Raw genomic sequence first — 26,635 nt, 5'->3', positions numbered from 1 at the left:
AATTCTGAATGTAAATAATGATTGCTGTGATCTTGTAGGAAACTTACCCTTAACTGAAACCAAAATGGTATGTTAAACACTAAATCAGAAGACAAAAGGTTCACTTTTATTTTTTCAAAACAAACAATAAAAAAACAAATTTCATTCAACAAAATCAATACTCAATATTAAAATCCATTCCTTGGATTAGATAAAATCAAATTGTTACATAATTTATTTATGCTAATATATATTTGATCTAATCATGCATGCGAACAATTCAAATCATTATTAAAAACGTGCAATTTCTGTGCTTGTAAAGATATATCCATCATGCATATATATTATACACCTATTAAATCATAAAAATCTATTTGAAATTATATTTCATATAAAGTCATAAAGTATATATGTGCAATATAAAAACAAAATCACTTTCAGTTTGTTTTTCTTTTCTAACATGTAATTTTGATTTCCATATATATTTGCTTTCTTTTTTTCTATTCTTTTAACAAACCATCATCTGATCATGCTAATATTTAATTGATCTAAACATGCATGCAAACAATTTATATCATTAAAACTTTCAATAGATTACAATTTCTTTGTTTTTAAAAATATATCCAGCATGCATATATATTATACACCTAACCATAAAAATCTGAAATTATATTTCATATAAAGTCATTAAGTAATACATGTGCTTAAAACACTCACTTTTTAAAGAAAGTTTGTTTTTTATAATTTATTTCAATTACCCTTTTCACTACAATAATATCTATTTCATATATTAATGCCAGTTAATTGTTTATCTTTTTCTAATATGAAATTTTGATTTCCATATTATATATTTTTTTTCTTTTAGCAAACCAACATTTGCATAAATTAATTTCTAAAAACATGATATAATGTCTTGATTTTCATTAACAAAAAGGGGGGTATTAAGATTAATCACTTTTAGATATAACCTGAGCTAACAAAGCTCTCAAAATGATATATCACACAGTTGAACTAAATTTTCCATAAATTTTCAGTAACACAGCTTAAAAATTAAGAAAATTATACCTCCCTCATCTTGTATCCATCTCATTATACAAATTATTAACATGGACACTAGAGCACACATATTCCAACCTTATTAATGGACATGCCACCCCCTGGTGATATACAAACACCTTTAATATGAATGTTTATAATCAAAAGTACTAAAGCAGACAAAACATTAAATCTATACATAATATATTGGAATATGAAATTTGTGACCTGTACCTTGTAGACAAAAATTCCAACTTGTTTGCAAAACATTTCCTGGTCACAGGCACCAAAAATTTGTCCTCCTGATTTATTTAAAACTATATTTGTCACCTTGATCTTGCAGTCTGACATTCTTGTGTTATTCAAGACACTCTCTGGTGCTTGGCAAAAATAATTTCAAAGTATAAATAATATCTTTCAAGGCATCAAAAGTTTTATATGACAGACATAAAAATTTGTGATTTGAATATTGGTTTGTAAAAAGTAACATTTTTAAAACTTGCAGACAGTTACCTAACATTTTTCCCTAAATTTTAACATACATCTTTTTGGATAGGTAAATGTGTCATATTACTTTTTATAAAAATGAGGGTGTCTGTTTTAAATTTCTACTATTGGCACATGTATTATTTTTTGGTTAATTGGTCTTGAGAATTATTCTGAGTAATGAAATATGCAAGACTATATAATCAAATAAATTTAGTACATTTAAATTGTTACTTTATATTTGTCAAATATCCTGCCTAAATTCCCTGTAAGTTCTTGATTTTGAATTTCTTACCAGTTAAATTAAACCATGCATGACTAAAGATGCAATTTTGAGATTTTGGTATAACTGCTAATCTGACAATGAAGAGTAAAAAAACTTCTTTCTTGTGTTGCCACTACTACAGACTCAAGTTTCCATCTTGTTGACTAGCTGGAGTTCCATACTGTACAGTTGAATGAAGTATATCATGGTGTGGTCCATGCATATATCCTGGGGTGGAATTGTACGGCATACTTGGGGTGGCTGGTTGAACGTAATTTACCTACAATAAATGGTCAACTGTACATGTCTTATGTATAAATAAATGAAAACAATGTATAACTAAAGCAGACCAAGAAAGATCATGTCAAATGTGATTATAGAGAGGAATTTCTGTGAATCAAAAGTATACTAAAACTGCTTTATGTTTGAAACCTCTCACTACTTCCAATTAAGTCTTACTGGTGACTGATGCACATGCACTGGTGTCAATTAGCAGGTGCAGATCCACCCATTTTTAAAAGGGGGTTCCAACCATATGTCTCGAGTCAAAAGTATTGGTCTTTTAAAAAAACAGGGTTTCAGCATGTATACCTTTTTCAAGATAACTGATTTGACCTTTAAATATTTGTTTTGAGAATTCAGTATTGGGCATTTTTTGGGGGGGATATTTTGGATTTACACCATAGTATTAGTCCAGTCAATCTTGCATAAATTTGACCCTAACCCAAAAGTAATTGCAACAGAAGTTTTTTAAGTTTTAATCTTTAGCATTATATATACCCCAAATATATACAGAAAAAGTCCCATAAAATCTAACTTGAGGAAGACTAAAAAAAAAATCACCATTTAAAATTCTATGGAGATTTGCATTGAAAAGGGAGATAACTATTGCGAAAAAGGCAGAAATATCAATAAAAAATTATATAAAATTATAATTTTACCGCTTCTATTCATCAGAATATATTGATTTTTGATTTTTGAGCAGTCTTTAAAGTATAACAAACAACTTTAAAGGTGGTTTTCATATATTTTATCAAGCTAAAATCTAGATTTCGTAATTCATTAGTTGACCATTTATTGAACTTTTCAACATGTCAAGGTAAAGAATCTCAATTTTGATAAAAACAATTAAGCCTGTATTCTTCTTTTTGCGGTTTAAAGTTTCTTTACATTAGTAAAGTGCTGAAAAAATATAATATACAAACATGAACAATACCAAATTTTCACATTTTTTTTTCAAATTGTTACAAAGCTTCAAATTTGTAATTTCTTTAATGAAAAATGCACAAAAAAATAAAACTACCCATAACATTTGGGTTTTGTACATTTCATGAGCAGAAAATTATATAATTTAGTCAAAAACAAACTTATAACCTCATCAAAGTATCATACTTTACATAAATTTCAAGAAAAACAACCAAAAACTAACCCAAAAAAGACTAATTTTTGCCAGAGTTATCTCCCCTTCCAATGTTAATTTCCATAGGAAAATAAAAATGCTGATTTTGAGTTTTCCATGAGTTTGATTTTATGAGACTTTTTTCTGTGTATATAAAGGCCATAATGCTATAGATTAGAACTAAAACATTTTCTGTTGCAAAAGTTTGAGGTTAAATCTTTGACTGGACTATACCTGGACTTCGGAATTGAAAATTTTTTTTTTGGGATAGTGGAAGGAATGCTTTAATTTTAGGGAATTCAAGATGAAAACCACAACTATCCCCCCTATAACTTCTATTCACAAAATTTATGTTTTACACACCTGTGGTTTGTATCCAAGATTACTGCTATAATTAGTTGAACTGGTATTACCTGAAAGAATAAAAAATTTTAAACTTTCAATTTCTTCTATTAATTATTTTTGTTTGTGAAAATAAACTATTTTATTTGTAAAATAAATTAAAACTTGAGTAAATATCAAGACATCCTTGAAACTATAAAAGCTTGCAGGCCCAAAGCCAGGCTGTTTTAAGGGGGTTTGGTACAATCATACTCAACTTCAAAAGTTACAATTCAACATAACATCATTACTTCTAATTTGTTTTCAAGGGTGAGTTTGTATGAACCCCTTATACCCCCTCGTTGTGGTGAGTTTTGATATGTATACATGTTAAAAATTATTTGTTTTCAATGGTGAGTTAGTATGAACCCCTCAAACCCCCTCGTTAGGGTGTGGTTTGATACGTATACATGTTAGAATAAAGCAAACAATATCATTAATCATACTACGTTACCTCCTCCACATGCAGTACTGTTTTGTTGGTTCAGCAACTGTTAAAAAAAATAAAACTCATTTTTCACAAAGGTAACAAGCTTAGAGGAGTTTTTTTTATCCAAACAAGCATAAACAGTGCAATGTTTTAAAACCTTCTGTTAATAAAGAAAATCAAAAGTAAAAAGTTTAATCTAACCTACCAATCCTATTCTTTTGTGGAAGGATCTGTAATATGTTGAGTTATTCTTTTCTATACATTTTCCTACTTTTTTTCTTATTTTACTTTGGACAAGTAAACTGCAGCTTTTAGTGGTTCAAGAATAATTTTCACTAGTCTCAACATAGATGCCAACCCCTTTTGACACAATCAGTAACAAACTATCAAATTTTCCGTATTTTTGAAAAGTTTTCAGTAATCACTCATAAACATGCATTTCCCAATAAAAACAAGTGAAACTGCGAGCTACTGCTCACTGATGATACCCCTGCCGCAAGTGGATAATATTAATAGTGTAAAAATATGCAAGTGTTCGGTTAACAGGAAGTTGTCGAGTGATGAATCTGAAAACGCATCACACGGTATAGCTGACTTATATAAATCCTGAAACCAAATTTCAGAAATCCTTGTATTGTAGTTCCTGAGAAAAATGTGACGAAAATTTTCAACTTGGCTATCATGTGTAAAATCATACAAGTGTTTGGTAAACAGGAAGTTGTCAAGTGATCAATCAGAAAACGTATCACACGGTATAGCTGACTTAGATAAACCCTGAAACCAAATTTCAGAAATTCTTGTATTGTAGTTCCTGAAAAAAATGTGACGAAAATTTTCAACTTGGCTATCATGTGTAAAATCATACAAGTGTTTGGTAAACAGAAAGTTGTCGAGTGATCGATCTGAAAACGCATCACACGGTATAGCTGACTAAGATAAACCTTGAAACCAAATTTCAGAAATCCTTGTATTGTAGTTCCTGAGAAAAATGTGACGAAAACATGTGTAAAATCATACAAATGTTCGGAAAACAGGAAGTTGTCAAGTGATCGATCTGAAAAAGCATCACACGGTATAGCTGACTTAGATAAACCCTGAAACCAAATTTCAGAAATCCTTGTATTGTAGTTCCTGAGAAAAAATGTGACAAAAATTTTCAACTTGGCTATCAGGTGTAAAATCATACAAGTGTTCGGTAAACAGGAAGTTGTCGAGTGATTGATCTGAAAACGCATCACACGGTATAGCTGACTAAGATCAACCTTGAAACCAAATTTCAGAAATCCTTGTATTGTAGTTCCTGAAAAAAATGTGACGAAAATTTTCAACTTGGCTATCATGTGTAAAATCATACAAGTGTTCGGTAAACAGGAAGTTGTCAAGTGATCGATCTGAAAACGCATCACACGGTATAGCTGACTTAGATAAACCCTGAAACCAAATTTCAGAAATCTTTGTATTGTAGTTCCTGAGAAAAATGTGACGAAAATTTTCAACTTGGCTATCACGTGTAAAATCATACAAGTGTTCGGTAAACAGGAAGTTGTCAAGTGATGAATCTGAAAACGCATCACACGGTATGGCTGACATATATATAAATGTTGATACCAAATTACAGAAAGGGTGGATGTGTAGTTGCTGAGAAAAATGTGACAAAAGTGTCATGGGACGGACTGACTGACGGACGGACGGACTGACGGAAGGACTGACGGACGGACTGACAGACAGAGGTAAAACAGTATACCCCCCCTTTTTTAAAGCGGGGGTATAATAATTACTGACGAGTGGTTGCAAAGTATTGTGCACTAAAATTTGTCATTAAACATGTTGTCTGTAGTATGTATTCCATTCATTAATTGTTCAGATGTACTAGACTTGTACATTTTCTTTTTGTCAAGAAGAAGTAGAGTAATGGGGAAAGCTACTTCATAAATGCAAGTTTGCCTCTTCCGAAGTCAGTTAGTTACCCAACAATAGGTTAATAACTCCCAAGAAACCGGAAGCATTATATTGATGTTTTCCAAATACCGGACCAGGACGGAAAAGTTATGATAAAAATCCACGTTTTACAAAATTGAACGGCGATGATTGGGAATCTGTAACTATTCGACATTGACTGTAATAGTGTTTTTTAAGCAAAATCGGAAAAACTACGGAAAAATCCTAATGGTTGGCATCTATGTCTCAAGCAATCAGACCAATTAATGGTGAAACCTGCCCTGCATGGATACATGATAAGAGTTATAATAATCATGCATATATTAATTCTATAAAATCTTTAAACAACAAGAACGTGTCCAAAGTACACGGATGCCCCACTCACACTTTAATTTTTTATTTTCAGTTGACCTGAAATTGGGGTAAAAAATTTGGCATTTAAATTATAAAGATCAAATCATAATGAACATGTGTACTAAGTTTCAAGTTAATTGGTCTTTAACATCATCAAAAGTTACCAAAAACTTTAACCTGAAACTTGCACTTACTATTATTTTCTATATTCAATGGACAGTGAAATTGGGGTCAAAAATATAATTTGACAGTTAAATTTGAAAGATCATATCATGGGGAATATGTGAACAAAGTTTCAAGATGATTTGATATTAACTTCCTCAAAAACTACCTTGACCAAAAACTACCCCAAATAAACTGTTTGAAACACAGAAATATACATTGCCTGTGTTACCAAATTATCAACTTTATTTTTGTTAACTTAATCACCCATACAAAAATAAATTAGTCAGACTAATTCTTTTTTTCATGACTATTGTCATAGGTTAAGTCAACAACAGATTGATGCTTTTATTTGACTCTATGTCTGGTCTGAAGTAAAAAAGAAGTTGTGGTATGATTGCTAAGGGCTATTCCAGAAAAAAATGTATGGAGGGGTTGGAAGGCAGTTTTTGTCAGCACCTGCCACCCAAACAATTGTAATTGAGAATTATAGTGCCTTATACTGTGAAAATTTTCTCTGATAACCATCAACCATGTATTATTAATACAATGTGCCTTCCAACATCCCCCCGCCCCCCCCCCCCCCCTACATTTTTTTATGGAATAGCCCTAATGAGAAAACTCTCCACACAAGACCAAATGACACACAAATTAAGAACTATAGGTAAAAGTCACATAAAGTTTGGTTCCATTCAGCATTCTAGTGTTACAGAAGCAGATAGACAGCAAGCCAGTCAAAAATCTGGACAGCCTTTACACAAAATAAATTTATGAACTTGAAGAAATAAATGTACTTTCACACATTATTAAGACATTGGAATAAAAACTTACCCAATTAAGTGATGGTGGGTATGGTCGTGGATAGGGTGTAACAGTTGGTGGATAAAATCCACAGTGGCTACACATAGAAGTCTGAGAATCTGAAAAATATAATGGTTTTATGTTATGGAAAAATTAATCAAAATAAACAAACTTATAAAATATTGAGCATTTATGTAAACCTGGTATATATACAACAATTCTGAGCTATGATGATCAGACAAACCTAGTCTAGCTATGAACATGTATTCTAGAAAAAGTTTTAACAAAAAGCTATATTAATTTAAACTTATTGTAGTGACAAGACAATTTAGAAACTGACATCCGAATTGTATGACAATTATTAACTTCTAAATTAATTATCTAATAATATATAATAGGTTTTCTTGTTTGGTTCTTGTTCATTCACTATATTTTAGTACTATTTGCTGTAGTGTACAATGTATGTTCTGGAGAGAACCTGTTTATTCATATTAAAAATTGAGAATGGAAATGCGGAATGTGTCAAAGCGACAACAACCCGACCATAGAAAAAACATCAGCCAAAGGCAACCAATGGGTCTTCAATGTAGCAAGAAATTCCCACACCTAGAGGCATGGAAGATTATCTCATTACAAGATTACTCTTTTCAACTACATTCATTTTAAAGCTATCTATTTTAAAAGGGTATCTAATCTTATGGTAAAGACCTGGTATTAAGGAATAGATAAACTTTTCTTTGAACACAACTGTTTTCTATCAGACATACTTATTATTCTACACTCTGTGCACCAGCAACCTCTGTATGGACAACTATCCTTGTGTCCTCGCACTAGATTTTTAACACCATGGATTTGACATCTACGGCAATATACAGCTCTTCTGTCAGATATTGGATTCTGCTGTTGATTGCTGCTTTCATCAATTATTAAATGATTTTCTTCTGAATCTACAAATAGATACTTCTGTTTTAGTACTTCAAATTTGTAATATATATATTTTGTGAAGGAAAATCAACAGTTTGACTACACCAGTTTTATGAATTTTAAAGGCTTTTTGCAGGGAATATCTAGAATTGGTCATTTTAAACTAATAACTTTGTCCCTGGTCATTGACAGCTTAAGGTAAGGTTTGCGTACACAGGGAGATAACTCGAATTCAAATAATTGAAAAAAAGGAGGGACCCGCCATTTTGAATTGCTTTGATTAACCAATGTTTGATAACTACAATATTATCGAAAATAAAACAACACCTACCTCAAAATCGTCGTTTTGATGTAATTTTATCAAAATTTGAATCATACAAGTAACGTTATAACCGTCAGTTTGTTAGTTTTCATTTATATGACGTCACGCTTAGCCATAACGTCTTTGTGCAAAAACAATTCATGAAGTTTCGCGGAGTTTTATTTTATTTCATAAATGTACATGTTTATGCCCCCGCCGTAGCAAAGGGGGCATTGAGTTATATCCTTGTCTGCTTGTACGTTGATCCGAATGTACGTATTATAGTGTAAGTCCGTTTTTACAAATTTGGTTTCCATTCTCTAACTTTAGTCTTCCTCAACCAACTGATATATAAAACTTATGCACAATGTTGTTGCCACAAAACCACAGAATAGATTTGAATTCTGTTGTCGTCACTTTTACAGTTCTAGATTTATAAATGGTCTAACAAAAAATACCTTTCTCCATTCTCCCGTCCCCTTTCTCTTGTCTCCCGCCATAAAACCTTAAAAAAACCTAATGCATGGGAAGCTGATTTCAATATCTTGTGTTGTTATGGCTTGTCTCCGTCTTGTCCTTTCACAAGATAGAAGTGTTGTTTATTCTGATTCAAGAACCCTGGTAACTTTTTCACTGACTGCTAAGCTGTCTTTTTATTGAATTTGTAAGTCTGATGCACGCCGTTTCCGATTTTTTTGCAGTATGAATACAAATTATAGAAACGCAGGCTTGAATGAAAAACGGCACATTTTTGTGACAATTTTTAGTAATTTAGTTTTTAAATTTACATAATGCGTCATGTGTTTTACTTATAGAGGATTCATATATAACTTCTCAGATATTTCTATTGCATGATTTTAACGAATGACAGAATGTTGAACTTGGTCTTTTACGCAAATACGCACACAACCCACACAATTACATCATTCGAAATGTATTTTATTTTTAGCAATCACTTTTACAACTGACGGACTGTTCTAATAATATTTGTTTATGGATGCATTAAGACACAACTATTGTATTGTGTCGTCCTGAACATGCCTGAAGTATTTGCCACTGGATATTTTACAAACTCTAATAAAAAAAAATTCTATGCATATCAGTCAACTTTGAATCAATTAATCTAAAAACATGGATGGTAATATGTGTCTCTACACATGCACGACCTCACTATAAAATCCGGGAAAATGTTAGTTTTTAGTTTTTCTCCGTACATAAGAGATCTTAATGAAGTAGTGACGACGCTCGGAGTTATTTTATGAGGTCGTTTTCTGAATTTTTTGTTTCCGTTCTTTAGTTTGCTTTTACCAAATGATATTAAATTTATACGGAATCCTTTATAATGTTTCATGTTTATGTAAGAGGGGGCATCATCAGTATCCCATGGACACATTATCCATTTATTCCAAGCTCTAACTTTTCATCCAACTGCTGCATACAAATTATTTACCAAACATGGTGCAATGAAGCAATTTTCATTTCTTTTGATGGCGATTTGAATGCTTTTCTTAGATTTAAAATTTACATTTTGAATATAAAAAAGATGTGCATGATTGCCAATGAGACATTAACAACTCATATGATAGGTCACCGTATGGCCTTCAACAATGAGCAAAGCCCATACCACATAGTCAGCTATAAATGGCCCCGAAAAGACAATGTAAAACAATTCAAACGAGAAAACTAACAGAAGCACGGAAAGAATATAAGTGTTTCCTTCAAAATCAGAGTCTTGTACATGTATTGATGCACTTGTATGACCAGAGTTAAACACCTCCCCTTCCGACTGATAGTTGTGGGCATAAAAAGTAAGAGACCACATCAAAAGTTTAATGTAGGATAAAAAAAATAATTAATTCACATAGTTGGTTCAACCCCCACCCCCCTCCCCCCTCATAAATTAATTTGGGAAAATTGTTTAACCGATATGGGTATATGTAAAATCGATGTCAAATTAATAAAACTTGCAGCAACTTTTATCCCCCACCCCAAACTATTTGAAATAAGTTGTTCATCCTACATTGCTCTTTTGATGTCATCCCTAAGTTAATCACTGTTTTCTCTCATTGATTATGGTCAATCCCAAAGTGTTACAAGACAAAATGATTCTTTATAAAAAGATGTTATTAAAGATGACTTTGCTCTTTGCAGAGCAACAAAAAATATTTTGTGTTTTACAGAAATGACAAGATTATACACATATAACGGCCATTTCCGTAAAAACGAGTTCGGGGACATACCAATTTTATTAGCTCATTATAATGCAAATAGTAAATTCCTTAAGTTCACAGTTTTTCAGAAAAAGGGTGGACCCTGAAAAGGGATATTTTTGGCTTTTTGTTGCCATGGCAACGGAATTTTTTAAATCCGAAAATACAAAAAACTTGTTTTTAAGAATTTTTTTATAATATTTTTAATTAAAATTTATTATTAATGAATGGACCACACTTATTTATGCATGTTATATTTAGTTTTATTTTTGAATAGTCACTTGCATACATTATTATTTCAGAAGAATTCAAATAAAATTTCCCTAAAAATCGTAAAAAATCGGAATTTTAAGCTTTTCACCAGAAAAATCGGGACGGGCGATGTTAAATTTTTTTTCATTAAATGATTGGGTATTCCTCCTTGAACAAAATCATGTATCGTATTGATATAATATCACTAAGAAAAAAATCCAGGTTTCATACAAACCTTACCTTAATACAATTAAAGTTTTGAAGAAACTCAATCCCTGTTAATTTTCTCTCAATTTATTTAGAGTTATCTCCACTTGGAAATTATGAAATAGAAATCACTTATAAACTTCTTTAACTGGAAACTTCTGTTGAAAAGTCAAACATTATTTATCACGCATTAAAGTTACTAGGAGGTGATCCTTTCAGTAATGGTGGATTTGTTGATGGTGTTGTAGGCAAAAACAACTTGCAATATCAAACTCCTTACCATCCTTAAAGGGGCACTAGCTACGAGAAGTATGAAAAATCTAAAATATTTAAATTTGTTGCTCAATAATTAATGAAAAAAACAATCATTCTTATACAGGTAATAACCATGATAAACATTTATTTTTCAGCTATAATGTGAAATAAAATAGACTTAGAAAATCCAACAGCATAAGTTTGCTTAATCTATTTATTTCTATATTTATGTTTACATCGCTTATATTGTCATCGAATGACTTTAGAGGTCAACTCAATAGTTAATTAGACAGCGTCTAAACTAAAATACACACGAAACGAACCTTCATATATTCATGCCCCTGCCCTGTTAATTGTATATTTTAGACTTTTAATAGTTTGGATAAATGTTTTACATTGTCATAAATCAAATATTATGAACATGAATTTGACAGCTAGTGCCCCTTTAACTAATTAAGGAAATTTGATATAGTAATATATCCCTCATTCAATCAAGTTTCCCACTACTGTGGATTCATTATAATTTGTTGGATACCAATTTTGCTGGGTTTTGTGGATAGACCAATTCAAATGTTCATCAGACAAAAAAATTCTATAGGCTTTGTATACAGAGATTGACGAATCCATGAAATCAGATATCCAAGAATATGCAAGTTTTCCTTAATCCACAAAAACTGATACCCACAAAAACAAATGAATCCCCCAGTATAAACAACACACATAGACTATTCCATGTATTACACTATTCATAAATTGGTTGATATTTACATGTAATAAAAAATACAACAGCAATGAAGTTTTGTGTGTCCACATTTAGGATTGGTACATGCGTTTTCACCAGTACATTCATCTTCATAAAAGAGGTTTTTTTCTTCAGCCAAATTAATAAATAAATTATTGGTTTACCAAAGAGAACTTTTAAGTTCCATTAAAAATAACTCAACAGAGACCAAAAGCTATTCAAGGAAAGCCTTTTTGAGTTTTTCCCTCTGGGAAACTAACTGCTTTTCCTCATAGCTGTCATGATGTAGCACAATCTTAATAATTATCTGACATTTTTAGGACTTCTTAAAAATTTGAGTTTGTATATATTGGTACATGTATCACATCATCTTCGTCAGCATAGTCCGAAGACAATTAGTTTCCAGAAAATAACTTTAGTTTAAGTAAATGGATCTCTATGAAATCTTAACAAAAGGTTTAAAACCACAAAAGGTAGGTTGGGATTGATTTTGAGGGTTATGGTCAATACAGTTTAGGAACAAGGGGCCCAAAAGGAGTAAAATAAGTATTTTTATAGTTTCCAGACAATAACTTGTGTGTTAGTGTATGGATCTTTCTGAAATTGTACCACAAGGTTCCATGCTAAAAAAGGAACTTAGTTTGATTTTAACAAACAACTAATTCTTGGGATTATTTGATATGCTGAATCAATCCATGTATTTAGATTTTGGATATATATTATAGGTAAATTAACATTTTAAGTTCATAAGACCACATTCATTCAGTGTCAGATACCTATGCCTTGTCAAAAATTTAATCACAATCCAAATTCAGAGATGTATTAAGCTTGAATGTTGTGTCAATACTGGCCCGGATTGTTCAGTGTTCTAACTCTGCTGTCATATCAAGCTGTGCCTTACAGAGCATTTTATTTTAGAATGTTACCTGAGATTTCTCCACTTCCTTTCCTATTTGCTTGTTCTGTTTCAATTTTTTTTACATTTTCCATTTCCAGTCGTCTTTTCTGAGCAGTAACTATCTTGTTTTTCTGGCGTTTAATACTAACAACCTGACATCGCTGACATTGACAGTCACGGAAAAAACATCCAAGCTTGTGACCTTTGAATCTAACATGGACACCGTGAGCAAGACATTTTTGACATTCTCTTTGTCTTTGTTTAGAGTCTGGAGGCATACTGGAAAGTAAAACAAAGGATGGTTTACCAGTAATATAAATTGAAGGGTTTTGGTAATGAAAATGATGGCTTTGCAAGAACTAAAAATAAATATTCTTAATCAAGATAGGATAAATATTAATATTTAAATTGTGTCCTATAAAATGCATGATTAATTTAAGTTTGCAAAAGTGAAAAGCAGGTTTCCTCTGCTTTGCCTTGCCTCCAAATAAGGCAGGTTAGCAAGGTGTCGTGAATTTAACAGTTTCTGTCTGAGAAAAATCCTTCAAAAGTTCTGGGCCACCACCAAAAATCAAATGGCCATCCTCTTAATACAAGCTCCCTTACAGCAGGGCTATTTATATTCAAAATACTCTTTTAATTCTTAAAATTCTTGCTGTCTTATTAAATGCTCCAATGACAGTTGAAATTCTGGCTAGTGTAAAAAGTGTAATTTCTTGAAGAAGGACTATCCCTATAAAATAGAATGCATCCATAACAGTTAAAGCTTTAATTTAAAATGCAATTTTTTAACCACAATCTTAATTGACTAGGATTGTCAGTTTTCCTAAGGAAGGTTAGTGGTTCTCTCTGGGCAGTTCCAAACAATCAATCACAGTAAGATCCACTACAATCAAGAATGGTACAAGTAATAATCCTGGGGCGGGTCCACGTAAGGGCATAATTGGCGTACACCCCCCTCCCCTTTTGCCCCCAAAAAATTTATCTTCATTAGCTTATATTGTATTGAATATGGCAATTTATCATGTTCATTAATTAAACACACACTCTGATTTCTTTTTATACTGATTCCTCCATGCGATGGGTGACTGGGACACCTTTTTAAACAACCAAAACGGTAAAGTAAACTGTAAACCCGCTGCAATTGTTTTATTTTTCATTGGCATGCCCATTTCATATACAGTTACCTTCTAACTGAAATTAAACTTTCTACCAAAGATTTGATATCCACATGTTTTAAAATCAATACATAATTTGAATGATCCAAAGGCAGACTATTTTTTCACAAATTTGTCTATTATGAAGGCTGTTATAATACTTCATAATTTGATACTAAATTGTTGAAATCTAGCTAGGAGCTTCCGACCTTCCCCAGGGCAACTGGAATTATGCCTCCCATTCTTAAAATCCTGGCCTATGACTATTTGTAAAAATGTAAAGTAACACCTTAATTTATACCCTAGAATTTGGAATTTCTTGTTATTGGTCTACTGCTTGTTGGACCCCCCCCCCCCCCCTCTCATTTTAATGTACCATAGACCATAATTAAAAGAAAAAATTCAGCATCAACCCTGCTACTTTAACTTTTAAATATATACATGCTCCGAGTCAGGAACCGGCTGTTACTTTAGTGCATGTCACAATTATTTTATTTTTTTAGCCAAAAAAAGGTCCAATTTTTTTTTTGTAATTGTATTCAAAGATCCTTTGGTGAGCAAGCACACATAACAAACACCAAAGTAAATGGGGAAAATTTTTACTGACCTTTTCTGTTAACATAATGGTAGGTAGCATTCTTTCTGTTATTATTTTGATTAAAGATTAATACTGTATACACAAATCTATGTCAGTATAAACTATGAACTTGGCCATTCATAATATTGTGAATGTAGATCTAAGTAAGGTTTTAATTCCATATAACAGTAACTGATTTTAAAAGCATTCAGCAGCCACTTGTCTGTTCTAATTGTACTATTTTCAGTAACTATAACCTTGACCTTGTAATTATTGGTTTTAAAATCAACCCACTGCTAGTAGTATGGGATCATACATGTATTTCCAAGTAAGGTTTCAATGTTAATTTGTCATATATCTAATATTTGATACTGAAACCACTTTCTGCACAAATTGCTGACCATACTCAGTAACCTTGACCTTGACATATAACAAGCTGACCTGAAAATTAATAGGGATTTTCTCGATTTTTTGGCCATAAGAAAAAACAAAAAAAATAATCTTTAGACCCGGTATTTTAATAGCACGAATCGAAGAACACACACTGTGGATCTAGGAACTGTTGTCTGTAATTCAAACAATTGTTTAATAAGGAAGCAATGGCTATTTTAAAAATGGTACAAAAAAAATCCAGTTCTTTCCTGTTACCAAAGTGAACCAATTTCAAAAAGTTTCTAATGGGAATAAGAAATAAGTTTAAGACACTATTTGTGGTTTACTAGTATATCCTGCAATAGTTTATCAAATGCCAATTATTGATTTTAGCATTTGCAATACAAAAGGTTTAGAAATATACTTAAATATAGTCAGATATGTCCGTAACATGAATTAATCTTGAGTAACAGGACAACAGTAACAGGACAGAGTTGGTAACAGAAAGGATTTTTCTGCTTTATTTTAAAGTTTAAGAAAAATACATCATTTTAGATTGGTCACAATTGGAAGATAACAGCAAACAATGTCATTTATCCTTTGAAACTGTATTTGCAAGATGAAAAATCTGCCTAGGTAATGAAAAATTCTATCAGGTAACATGACAGAACGTAACAGAAAGGATTTACGCGATAGTTTTTGTCCTTTTTATCACATTAAATGTAAGTGTATTTCCTGTGACATATAACATTTAAAAAGATGATATAAAAACACACCTAATGTTGTGGTGCACACATAAAATTATTCTCAGAAAGTGTAAGAAAAGGCTATAACAGGATAGAACACCATAAAGTATTTTTCTATAAATTCGTACCTTGGATGGGCTTGAATTTTCAAACCTGGCCGTCTTTCCATCTATTTCTTTGTACTAATGCATTCAGGAAATGATGCTCTTCAAAATACATAATGGGAAAATAACTCTTGGTCTTGTAAACGTTTCCACAGGTTAAAAAAACCTAGTGGTAACAGGAGGGAAATCACCCCTGGGGACAATTTTTTTTTGTCTTAAAATTTGCAAAATTTCATTACATGCTCTAGTTATAATATAAAAAGACAAATTAGGGGCAAGTTTATTATATAATATATCATATATGTGAGAATCGGACGCCTGTTGAATTAATTTGGATATTATTTGAATGATTTAGTTTTCAAAAAAACACAGGGGACAACATGATTTTAGGGGGGGTTGAACATTTAAATTACAATATTTAATTGGAAGAAAAACAAGAATGAGTGTTTAATTGGCAGGAGATGGTGCATTATATAATTTTGTTTATACTGAAACTTAAAATTTTCAAAAAAGATGGTTGAATAAAAAAATAATTGCTGGTGAAGTGGGGGACATGGAAAGTAGACTTTTTCAGATATTGTCTCATATAGTATTTGATTTAGCCTCCTGAATCTTTTTTCTAAACTAGTCTAGGTCTATTTCTTGAACATGTACTTTGACCATAACCTTTGACATTGTCACCTCAATATCAACAGGTCTTACTCTCAGTATATGTGACCACAAGTGTTCAAATTCTAGATTTACTGTGCAATTTTTTTTATCTTGTATTAAGAGGAAATATAATATGCAAATGATAACATAACAGACAACTTTTGGTAAGCAACTTTGTTGATTGATTTGTCATTGAAATGGAGTCCTCTAGCAACTTTGAAAAGATGTTTACTACAAAAGTTTTTAGGATTGACCCAAACAAAATAATTTAAGAAACAGTTATAATTCATCAGGGAAAATAATTTACTCCATGAAGTTATTTTTTTTTAATTTGATAGTCTTCAATATTATTTGACTTGACTCACTGTTTGAATGATTGGTTGGCTAATTTACAGTGGCATATATTTCGTGGAAAATTGAATACTACATGCTACATTCTGAACTGAAAAGCCAGGTTTCATGGATTCAGGCCATAGGCGGATCCAGAGGGGCCCTAGGGCCCCCCTCTCTTTAGGAGGAGTTCTGGATCCGCCACTGCAGACCCATGCCATGGATAGAAAAAACCTTGGGACGCTGTTCCTCTCCTTGCCCATGTCATGTATTCTTTTTGAGCTAGAATTTTATCGATGGGTCGCCTAATTTTTGTACATCCCGCCTATATTCTACATGCATGTCTATTTCCAGAAATTAATTCCTGTCTAGCAAATAAGATCCTTTTACTTTTAGTTGCACACATTCTTGACAGTACTGTCACTCATTGAACACACAATGTTCTTTGCAATGTTCTTCAAAAATTGATCATAGTGTACAATGTTAAAAAAATACCTACATTGAATGACAAAAATTACAACTTCTTTCTTTCTCTTTATGGCGGAATTTTGACGTTACTTTCAGCCAAAACGAGGTTCGATAACCACGTGTGTATAACGACGTCAGGTTAAAGGTTGTATTCTTTAGACGTCAATCAGGGGTGACGTGGGGTTTTCATTTCCATAGTCCTTATATTTTAATATCCATATTAATATTTTTTTTAATTATAATCAGGATATTTGTCCAATACTTTGTATGAGGGCATATAAAATTGTTGGTGACCCACTCACCTCTCCCCCCAATCTAATTAAAAACCGATCTCTCATCGCTCCCGTTTTCTAATATGTCGCGTGGTATTGGATATACGGAGATGTGCCAAAAATATGGGTCATAGTTTTGCAATATTTTATATATACAAATGACCATCCTTTTTAATGACATTCTTTATAAAAATGCATTTACGTTTGATAACTGTAATATTGATTTGGGGTATGATCTACATATCATATATAAATATGCTATTGAGAATGTCAATTCATACATAAAAAATTAAAGGTAGCTGGTATATTTATGAATTATAAGTGACAGTGATATTGTTGGCTTTTATCAAAACTATACCTCTACCCTTTTTTATTGGGAAAATATGCGTCATTTTCATCAAATTGGGAAATTTAAAACTAACCATGAATTTGACTGAAACTTCAATTTACAGAGCCATTTTCAAGAGTAAAACCCTGCTTTAAAAAATTAAGACCTTATTTTGTCAGTGATGATTCTTAAATGGACCCTCAAATCTGCAAATATAGTAATTTTAGGCATGAAAAATGTTTATATAACTATAGGTACTGAATTTCAGTGAATGTTATATTAAAATGGGTACGTTTGTTGAGGCAAAAATGGCACACCCCTACCAAAACATTATCGAAGTTACCCCCCGTGAACTGAACATGCATGTAGATTTCTTAATAGTAACGGAATATCTCATTCTTATATTACGGGGATGTTGTTTTAGAAAGCCAATGAATTTAGACATATTTGTAAACTAAATGATCCTTTGAATAATCTTAAGCTTTAAATATATAAATATATATATATATATATATATATTTATATAACTCGTCTAAACATCAACCCAACAATGTTAGATCTGTAAATTTGCTTTCGCAAATTTTTGGTTCTTCCCTCGCCGGGATTCGAACCCATGCTACTGTGATATCGTGAGCTTTCGCAAATTTTTGGTTCTTCCCTCGCCGGGATTCGAACCCATGCTACTGTGATATCGTGACACGATATCACAGTAGCATATCCCGACGAGGGAAGAACCAAAAATTTGCGAAAGCAAATCTTACAGATCTAACATTGTTGGGTTGATGTTTAGACGAGTTGTATATACATTATGTACACAGCCATGTATCACCATCATTGATGGCGATCCGATGGATACATCTGTTGTAGGGTTGTCACTGACTCAGGCGTACTTATGAATATTTAAGAATTGAATGCTTCTTTTTGTAAATTTATTGGGTGGTAAAAGCGTTGACCGAAGTACATTTTGTATGAAGCGCGGAAGCGCTTCATTCTAAAAATGTACGCACGGTCAACGCTTTTACAACCCTATAAAGTTTCAAAAAGAAGTATTCAATACTTATAATTACATTTGTTTAGCTAAAATCATGAAAACACGATTTTTATCCAGTTTTATTTAATTCACCTGTGCACTTTTTTGTGGCACCTCGTGTCATCATGCATGATAAATGTTATTGTCTGATGCAATTGTTTACGGAATAACATGTTAGCCAATCAGAATAACGTATTATAATGAAACTTACATCTAATGTAATTATATATATATACAACTCGTCTAAACATCAACCCAACAATGTTAGATCTGTAAATTTGCTTTCGCAAATATATATATATATATAAAGAAGATGTGGTATGATTTCCAATGAACAACTCCCCATAAGAGACCAACATGATACAGAAATTAAAATCTATAGGTCACTGTACGGCCTCCAAAAATGAGCAAAACCCGTACCGCATAGTCAGCTATAAAATGCATCGAAATGACAATGTAAAACAATTCAAACGAGAAAACTAACGGCCTTACTTTTGTAATAAAAAGCCTGGTTATCAAATTAACACAGTAGTTAAAAATCTTTAAATATTGTTCAATAGGACTTCTTACATTATTTTGGGTTTTGAAAACTTAAAACATTACTAACTATATGTTGCTATATATGTACAGTTATAATATCTTATGATTCTACATTCTGTATAGATAATGTTGAATAATATTTAGATATTACACAAGGTCATGATTTCTTGGACCATTATGACGTTTTTCCCCACTAAATCAATTGGATGTGTACTAATTGATACTTTAGTCTTGGAAGACGATTGATTTATTAGTTATTGACATTGACTAGCTTTCAGCGATTGTATTTACTCTTTTTTCGGTACTCTGCGTCTTTTGTTTTAGTGCCTCTTATCGACCTTTTGAGTTGTAAATTGCAACCGAATTTTACTGTTTGTGATATGTTGTGCTGACTGTAACACCGCTGTCCCAGTTTAAAGTGTTCAGGAATGGCTAAGCGCGTTCAAACAAGTTTAGCCCTGCAACATTCTGCATATGCCTTCCTAAAGTCAGGAGCATAGAGTACAGTGATTATCGATGGTTTATGTCTGTCATACATGAACTTGTTTTTTTTTTTCGAAATTGTTTTGTTATAAATGAGGCCGTTATTTTTCTCGCTGATTTGTTTAACATTTTCCATGTCGGTCTTTTAATAGCTGACTATACAATATGATTTTTCCCTTCATTTTTCGAAGGTTATACGATGGCCTATAATTTCTTACTAACACCTCATGCTAACTTTGTTAAAGATAGTACAGTGGTCTCTAATTATAAATTTGAGAATGGAAATTGGATGTGTCAAAGAGACAACAACCCGCCCAAAGAGCAGAAAGCAACCGATGGCCACCAATAGGTCTTCAACACAGCGTGAAAATCCTACACCAGGAGGCGGGCTTCAGCTGGCCAATAAACAAAACTAGAGGCTCTAAAGAGCCTGTGTCGCTCACCTTGGTTTATGTGAATATAAAACAAAAGACACAGATGGATTCATGACGAAAATAGGTTTTGGTGATGGTGATGTGTTTGTAGATCTCACTTTACTGAACATTCTTGCTGCTTACAATTATCTCTATATATAATAAACTTGGCCCAGTAGTTACAGTGTCAGTGGAAAAAATTAGTAACAAATTTTATGAAAATTGTTAAAAGTTGACTACAACGGGCAATAACTCCTTAGAGGGTCAATTGACCATTTTGGTCATGTTGACTAATTTTTAGGTCTTACTATGCTGTACATTATTGCTGTTTACAGTTTATCCCTATCTATAATAATGTTCAAGATAATTACCAAAACGGCAAAATTTCATTAAAATTACCATTTCAGGGACAGCAAGCTAACAACAGATTGTCCGAATCATCTGAAATTTAAAGGGCAGATAAATTCTTGACCTGATAAACAATTTTACTCTATGTCAGATTTGCTCTAAATGCTTTGGTTTTTGAGATATAAGCCAAAAACTGCATTTTACCCCTATGTTTTATTTTTAGCCATGGCGACCATCTTGGTTAGTGGCCGGGTCATCGGACACATTTTTTTAACTAGATACCTGAATGATGATTGTAGCCAAGTTTGGTTTAATTTGGCCCAGTAGTTTCGGAGCAGAAGATTTAACTAAAATTTACGAAAAATGGTTAAAACTTGACTATAAAGGGCAAAAACTCCTTAAGGGGTCAACTGACCATTTTGGTCATGTTGACTTATTTGTAAATCTTACTTTGCTGAACATTATTGCTGTTTGTTTGTTTTGAGATGACTGCTGTAACCATATTTTGACTATTTTACTAATAATGTCTGTACTGTTCACGCATCGTTGTAAATATAGCGGAATTTGATGCGACTGTCATATAAGTTAGAGGTTTAGCGCTATCATGTAAAACCAGGTTCTACTCACCATTTTCTACATTTGAAAAGGAATATGAAAGTTGTTGTCCTTTCGTTTTGGTGTGTTTTATCATTTGATTTCGCCATTTGATTAGGGACTTTCGTTTTGAATTTTCCTTGAAGTTCAGTTTGTTGGTGATTTTACTTTTTCCAGTACCCTGTACAGCCTTCGGCTTCGTCTTAGGGTTATATCCTTGTTATTGCCAGCGACCCTTGTAGTTGACAGTTGCATCATTTAAATCACATATCAAGTATAAATTTGATTTGATTTAATTTGAATCACATCTCATCTCATTTATTTATTTATGATGCTTTCCTAAACATTTAAATTTTATGATTAGAACATAAATATATATAATTGACTAATACATCGACTTCATATTTATTCACATAATAAAAAAGTAGATTAAATATTTTATGCCATTGTTAACTTCAAAGGGCAAACTATTTAGAGTATTTTTTCACAGACATATTGTGGTATTGCGTGTTCGTTGCAAGGACAATCGTTCCATCCGTCAGCTCTCATGTATGCACAGTCTTCGTTACCACCAGAATTGTTAGGTTCACCACCTCTCCAGCGAGTGTAGGGTAAATTTTTACCATAATTAGAACTTATCCATCGTCCTTCATGCCAATAGTCAGTTGCATCGATCCATGCACCGTCTGCAATATATTTCAATAATCTGTCAAAATATTATGATACCCTTCGAGTCGTGCACTATTGTCTCTCACCCTGGCTACTATTTCCGCATAGTCAATGTTAAACACAACATTATTATATAAATATAGTATTATGTTTTACCACTATCACACATATACTCTGTTACAAGTTATTACAATTGAGGCTAACAGGTTTTTTCTAATTTTTATGACATTATGTAGGCATTTTCAAGTCACTGAATTGCACATACATGTAACTATACAATCGTAACTACTCGGCCATTCTCGCTATGCAGTACAATTTATTTCTTCGTGCAACCAGAAAGGCCGAGTAGTTCCGATTTTTAACTATACATTGACAACTTTGTGAAAATAGCTGGCTGACGCGTTGTTTTGTTTATGAGCTCATAGACATAATTTTGTCATGTGACCGTGACGTCATCAGCGTTTTTTCATGGTTAACTCCGATTTAAAATGGAATTTAGAATTAAATTACAAGAAACGACTGTAATATTTTTGTCTGCCTATTCTAAAGGAGTAGGTTCAGTAGGACCCCTTTTTTGGCCACAACATATAGCAGTTTTACAAAATTGTGATAATGTAATCATGATGTAATCATGAGGCTTTTTATTGGAAATTAGAATGATTCTGCTACATAAATATGGGCTGTTTTTGACAATACAATGCACATATATCGGGTACTAGCATCATACAGTCATGCTAAATTACTGAAATCTACACAAAATTAGCATTTTAGTTAAATTTTAGACGGTTTCTGTCTAACATTCGTGTTCATTCATAATATTGAAATGCAAGTTGTTTTTGACGATAATACATAATATATACAAAGGCTGAGGAGGAACACGGATGCGGCCACTTTCATTTTTGACAAAAAACATCTGAAAACTTTGAAATGGACACTTAAGTGTTTAAAAAGTATCTAAAACATTTCGTCAGATGAACTTTAAAATTGAGGCCAAAATCGGTCCTTACCGGACCTTCTCCTTTGCTGTTGAAATAAGCAGTTATTGGCCAAAGATAAAAAAAAAATCCATTTTGTTTTCTTAGTTCCAGATGAAATCCGAATCTCAATATGTGCATATAGTTCTGTACCTTTTCAATGTACGTATGGTCAGTTATGACAATTCCATTAAATGCAGTTAGTAAATAAAATGATAATTTGGATCACATATATTTTTTTTCTGCATCCTACGTCGTATGGGTTATTGGGTCATCTCGTGCTGTGCAGATTAAATGGCATATACCGACTTGCTTGGTCAATAACTATAACTTAAAGTTACCTATTAAATTACTCTGGATCCACATATCTTCATATCTGTTATCAACTACAGCTAAATAACTACTTGCCCGTGAACATGCATTCTAAAATTAAAATTCATCATTATGTAACTATATACATGTTTAACATCTTACAAAATATGTTAATTTAACATGAATAAACACTGTAGAATAAATAAAAAAACACCGATATTTTTACATGTAATTCCACTCTACTGAAATCGACCATCGAAAGGTTATGTCAAGACGTTGTCAATACTCGTGACAGCTAGATATGTGTCAGTGTAAAGAAGCCAGATCTAAAGAAAACTACCTATAGTGTCATTTCGACTTTTACCAATAAATAAAGGGATGGAAGAACTTAACCTATTTCATGGACCACATAAGGGCTCCTATTATTCATCGGTATCACACTATCCTAATCTAGTGTTTAAATTATGACATCAAAAGCAAAATAAAAAGTTTTGTGAGGGAAAGGCTACTTTTACTTTTATGTTCTAAACTGAAATGAACGAATTGTTGGGCTGACGCCTTAATATCTCTTACTTCTATATTTACCTTAGCGTCGTGCCATGTTAACTTCTGTGTTGCAAACAAGTAGCAATGACCATTGTATAGTTTCCAATTATAAGGACACTGCGGTGCTATAAAAAATATACATACGTTATGTTAGATGTATAGATAGTTAAGAGCAGAGGAAGACATTTTGAAGTAAAACATCTTTTTAGGTAAAGTTCAATTCTAAATAATATAAACATGAGTTCATAACGAATCCTCTTTTGCAATGTTTGCATGATCTTTTAAAATACAAAACATCTAAAGCTTTAAATCAAATATATTATTGTAAAAAAAGTAAAAGTTCAATAAACATACCAGCAACTCTTTTCACAAAAAAATATCTTACGAATAAAATTGATCGTAAGCTATACTGAAATATATATGACTTATATTTTTACTCTTAACATGTTTGTGAAGAGAGCCACGGACTTATAATTTGGTACGCATGACCACGCCAGACGCTCGTGTCGTTTACATAGACGCATCAGTGGCGCTTGTATCAAAGCAGTTGGAAACCCAAATCAAATTCAACTTAAATTGAAGAGTATCAAAAACCGAAAAAAAACTCCAGTTATTCGACATTTTATATACAGTAATTGCACAGAAAAATAGCAATGTGTAAGACAAGAAAAAACATTCCAAGGACTAAATATTGATATCAACATGTGTTGGATGTTTTTGGTAAACATATTATTTTCATTTTTTTTTCGAATTCAAGGAACCTCATATTGTCTTCCTTTTTTTATAATTTAGACATCAAATATTGGCTGCATGTTTCCTTCTCCTTTGGATCCCCCCAGAATTTTAATTCACTACAAGGGAAAACTGATATATAACTGAATATTATGAAGTCATGTAAACTACTTGTTTCTGCATAGACAGTAGATCACTCACTCTTGACTATGGCATGTTGAATATGCAAATAGGCATTAGGGGCTTTCAAAATTACAGAATATCATAATCTAAAATATCTCCAAGGATATTATAAACTGTTTATATATATATATTTGAATATAGATCCATAGACACATCTTGTAAGCATTTTACTGTCAGTATTTATTGATTATCTTTGATCATCTCACCTCGATTGATTTTCTCGCTTGAGCCGGTAAGGCGAAATTGAGAAGAGCAGTCGAGTTGATATGACAAATGATAATCTGTTTATTGCTATTTACCTATGACGACGTTGTCAATTTCATTAGCAACGCTACGAGCATCCTTAGTTTCTAGCGATAGTTTTCCATCTCAAGCGAGTAGCATGATATAACAAATTGTATCACAAATAAAAAGATCAAAGGAAAATGCATAAAACAGCGATAATAAATTTTACAGAAGTATAACTTTATTACCTGTTTGACATCTCAATCCGGTATATCCACCAACACATGAACAGGTGAACCTGTTCACACCATCTGTGCAGTGTCCATGGGAGCCACAAGGATTTGATGCACATTCATTGATAGCAACGCTACGAGCATCCTTAGTTTCTAGCGATAGTTTTCCATCTCAAGCGAGTAGCAAATATATTATTGTAAAAAAAGTAAAAGTTCAATAAACATACCAGCAACTCTTTTCACAAAAAAATATCTTAACGGCCAACACTTGAAATTAGAAGAATAAGAACAAGGCTTATATTTTTCTTCAAAATTATACACCACCAAGTAGCAATATACCCTACGAACTTGTTAATACCATCAGACAATCGAACAAGACAATACACTCATAGTCACTCATTCAGGCACATACAGGCAAAAAAAGACTCATATAAATTTTCATTCTATCCTAGGACAATCGTCCAATGGAACCTTTTACCAGTTACTGCTGTCCAATGCACCACAGTTGAAACATTCAGAGAACAGATTCCTATATCTGTTCTCAACCAATACTACACCATGTAATGTAACACCTTGTAAATAGTTTTATCTTATATGTACAGTGAAAACCAAAAACAAGTTATTATTTCTTTATCAAATTTTTGTTGTTGATGTAAATATAAAATTGTAAATTTTACCCACGCATGCACGGCACATAGTCATCAATATTATGATGGAGTGCGGAAACTAAAAGAAGAAGATCTATTTAATCAAAATAAATCATATTGCATAAAGAAATACACAGTATATAAATGAATATTAGATTAAAGGCGTTCGCTCTCACCCCATATGGAATTTACTGACCCCATATAGACCGTATAGCACACTATGTTACTAATAATATCATTAAAAAATATACCATTTTCCCTCAAATTGTAGAATTATAGACCACATAAAGATGACGACATTTTAAACGTTTCTTTATGAAATAACCAACTTCGTCAATGCCATTACGTTAGGAAGAAAAGGTGATGAATAAATTTGTTTTATTCTGATCGGTTGTTTTATTCGTAGAAATCTTCTACGATGTTAGGAATCCCTATGAATAAGATGACATCAATACATTAATACTTTTTTTTCGCAGTTTGACCCAGCATATCCTGGTAAACATGAACATTTGTATCCATTGACTTGGTCTTTATATGTCCCTCCATGCTGGCAGGGTTTTGATGCACACTCATTAATGACCTCATTAATATCTATCATGAAAAAATATTAAATTTCATTAGTGAAACTGATGCTATAATATCCCACATTGCAGGAATAAAGATCATCTAAAGTGACTCTTTT

At 32.2% G+C, this 26,635-nt stretch overlaps 2 protein-coding genes across 2 annotated transcripts; both read right to left on the bottom strand.

Moving 5' to 3' along the window:
* Nucleotides 1–149: 149 nt before the first annotated feature.
* On the bottom strand, nt 150–17,552 carry LOC134728041 (doublesex- and mab-3-related transcription factor dmd-10-like). The gene is made up of 7 exons (XM_063592443.1): nt 17,456–17,552; nt 13,048–13,298; nt 7,998–8,177; nt 7,261–7,349; nt 4,000–4,036; nt 3,528–3,577; nt 150–2,045 (listed from the first exon to the last, which is right to left on the bottom strand). The coding sequence occupies exons 2-7, from the start codon at nt 13,295–13,297 to the stop codon at nt 1,902–1,904; spliced, it is 750 nt and encodes a 249-aa protein (XP_063448513.1). The 5' UTR covers nt 13,298; nt 17,456–17,552; the 3' UTR covers nt 150–1,901.
* A 4,281-nt stretch (nt 17,553–21,833) lies between these two features.
* Nucleotides 21,834–26,154, bottom strand: LOC134681044 (CD209 antigen-like protein C). The gene is made up of 5 exons (XM_063540471.1): nt 26,130–26,154; nt 25,322–25,459; nt 23,973–24,058; nt 23,417–23,498; nt 21,834–22,118 (listed from the first exon to the last, which is right to left on the bottom strand). The coding sequence occupies exons 1-5, from the start codon at nt 26,152–26,154 to the stop codon at nt 21,904–21,906; spliced, it is 546 nt and encodes a 181-aa protein (XP_063396541.1). The 3' UTR covers nt 21,834–21,903.
* Nucleotides 26,155–26,635: the final 481 nt, after the last annotated feature.

The sequence above is a fragment of the Mytilus trossulus genome, chromosome 1, assembly GCF_036588685.1.
Source record: "Mytilus trossulus isolate FHL-02 chromosome 1, PNRI_Mtr1.1.1.hap1, whole genome shotgun sequence".
In the NCBI taxonomy this organism is placed as follows: Eukaryota; Metazoa; Mollusca; class Bivalvia; order Mytilida; family Mytilidae; genus Mytilus; species Mytilus trossulus.
The sequence above is the reverse complement of the archived record's forward strand: the minus strand, read 5'-3'. Positions and strand labels throughout refer to the sequence as shown.

Coding starts and splice junctions, on each gene's coding strand:
- LOC134728041 (XM_063592443.1), bottom strand. CDS start 13,297: ATGCCTCCAGACTCTAAACAAAGACAAAGAGAATGTCAAAAATGTCTT. Junction 4,037..7,260: donor ACCCACCATCACTTAATTGG/GTAAGTTTTTAT, acceptor TTTTTTTAACAG/TTGCTGAACCAACAAAACAG. Junction 3,578..3,999: donor CAGTACTGCATGTGGAGGAG/GTAACGTAGTAT, acceptor TTATTCTTTCAG/GTAATACCAGTTCAACTAAT.
- LOC134681044 (XM_063540471.1), bottom strand. CDS start 26,154: ATGGGGTCAGTAAATTCCATATGGG. Junction 24,059..25,321: donor CGGATTGAGATGTCAAACAG/GTAATAAAGTTA, acceptor TATTTTTTATAG/CACCGCAGTGTCCTTATAAT. Junction 23,499..23,972: donor TAACATGGCACGACGCTAAG/GTAAATATAGAA, acceptor TTTTAATTTTAG/AATGCATGTTCACGGGCAAG.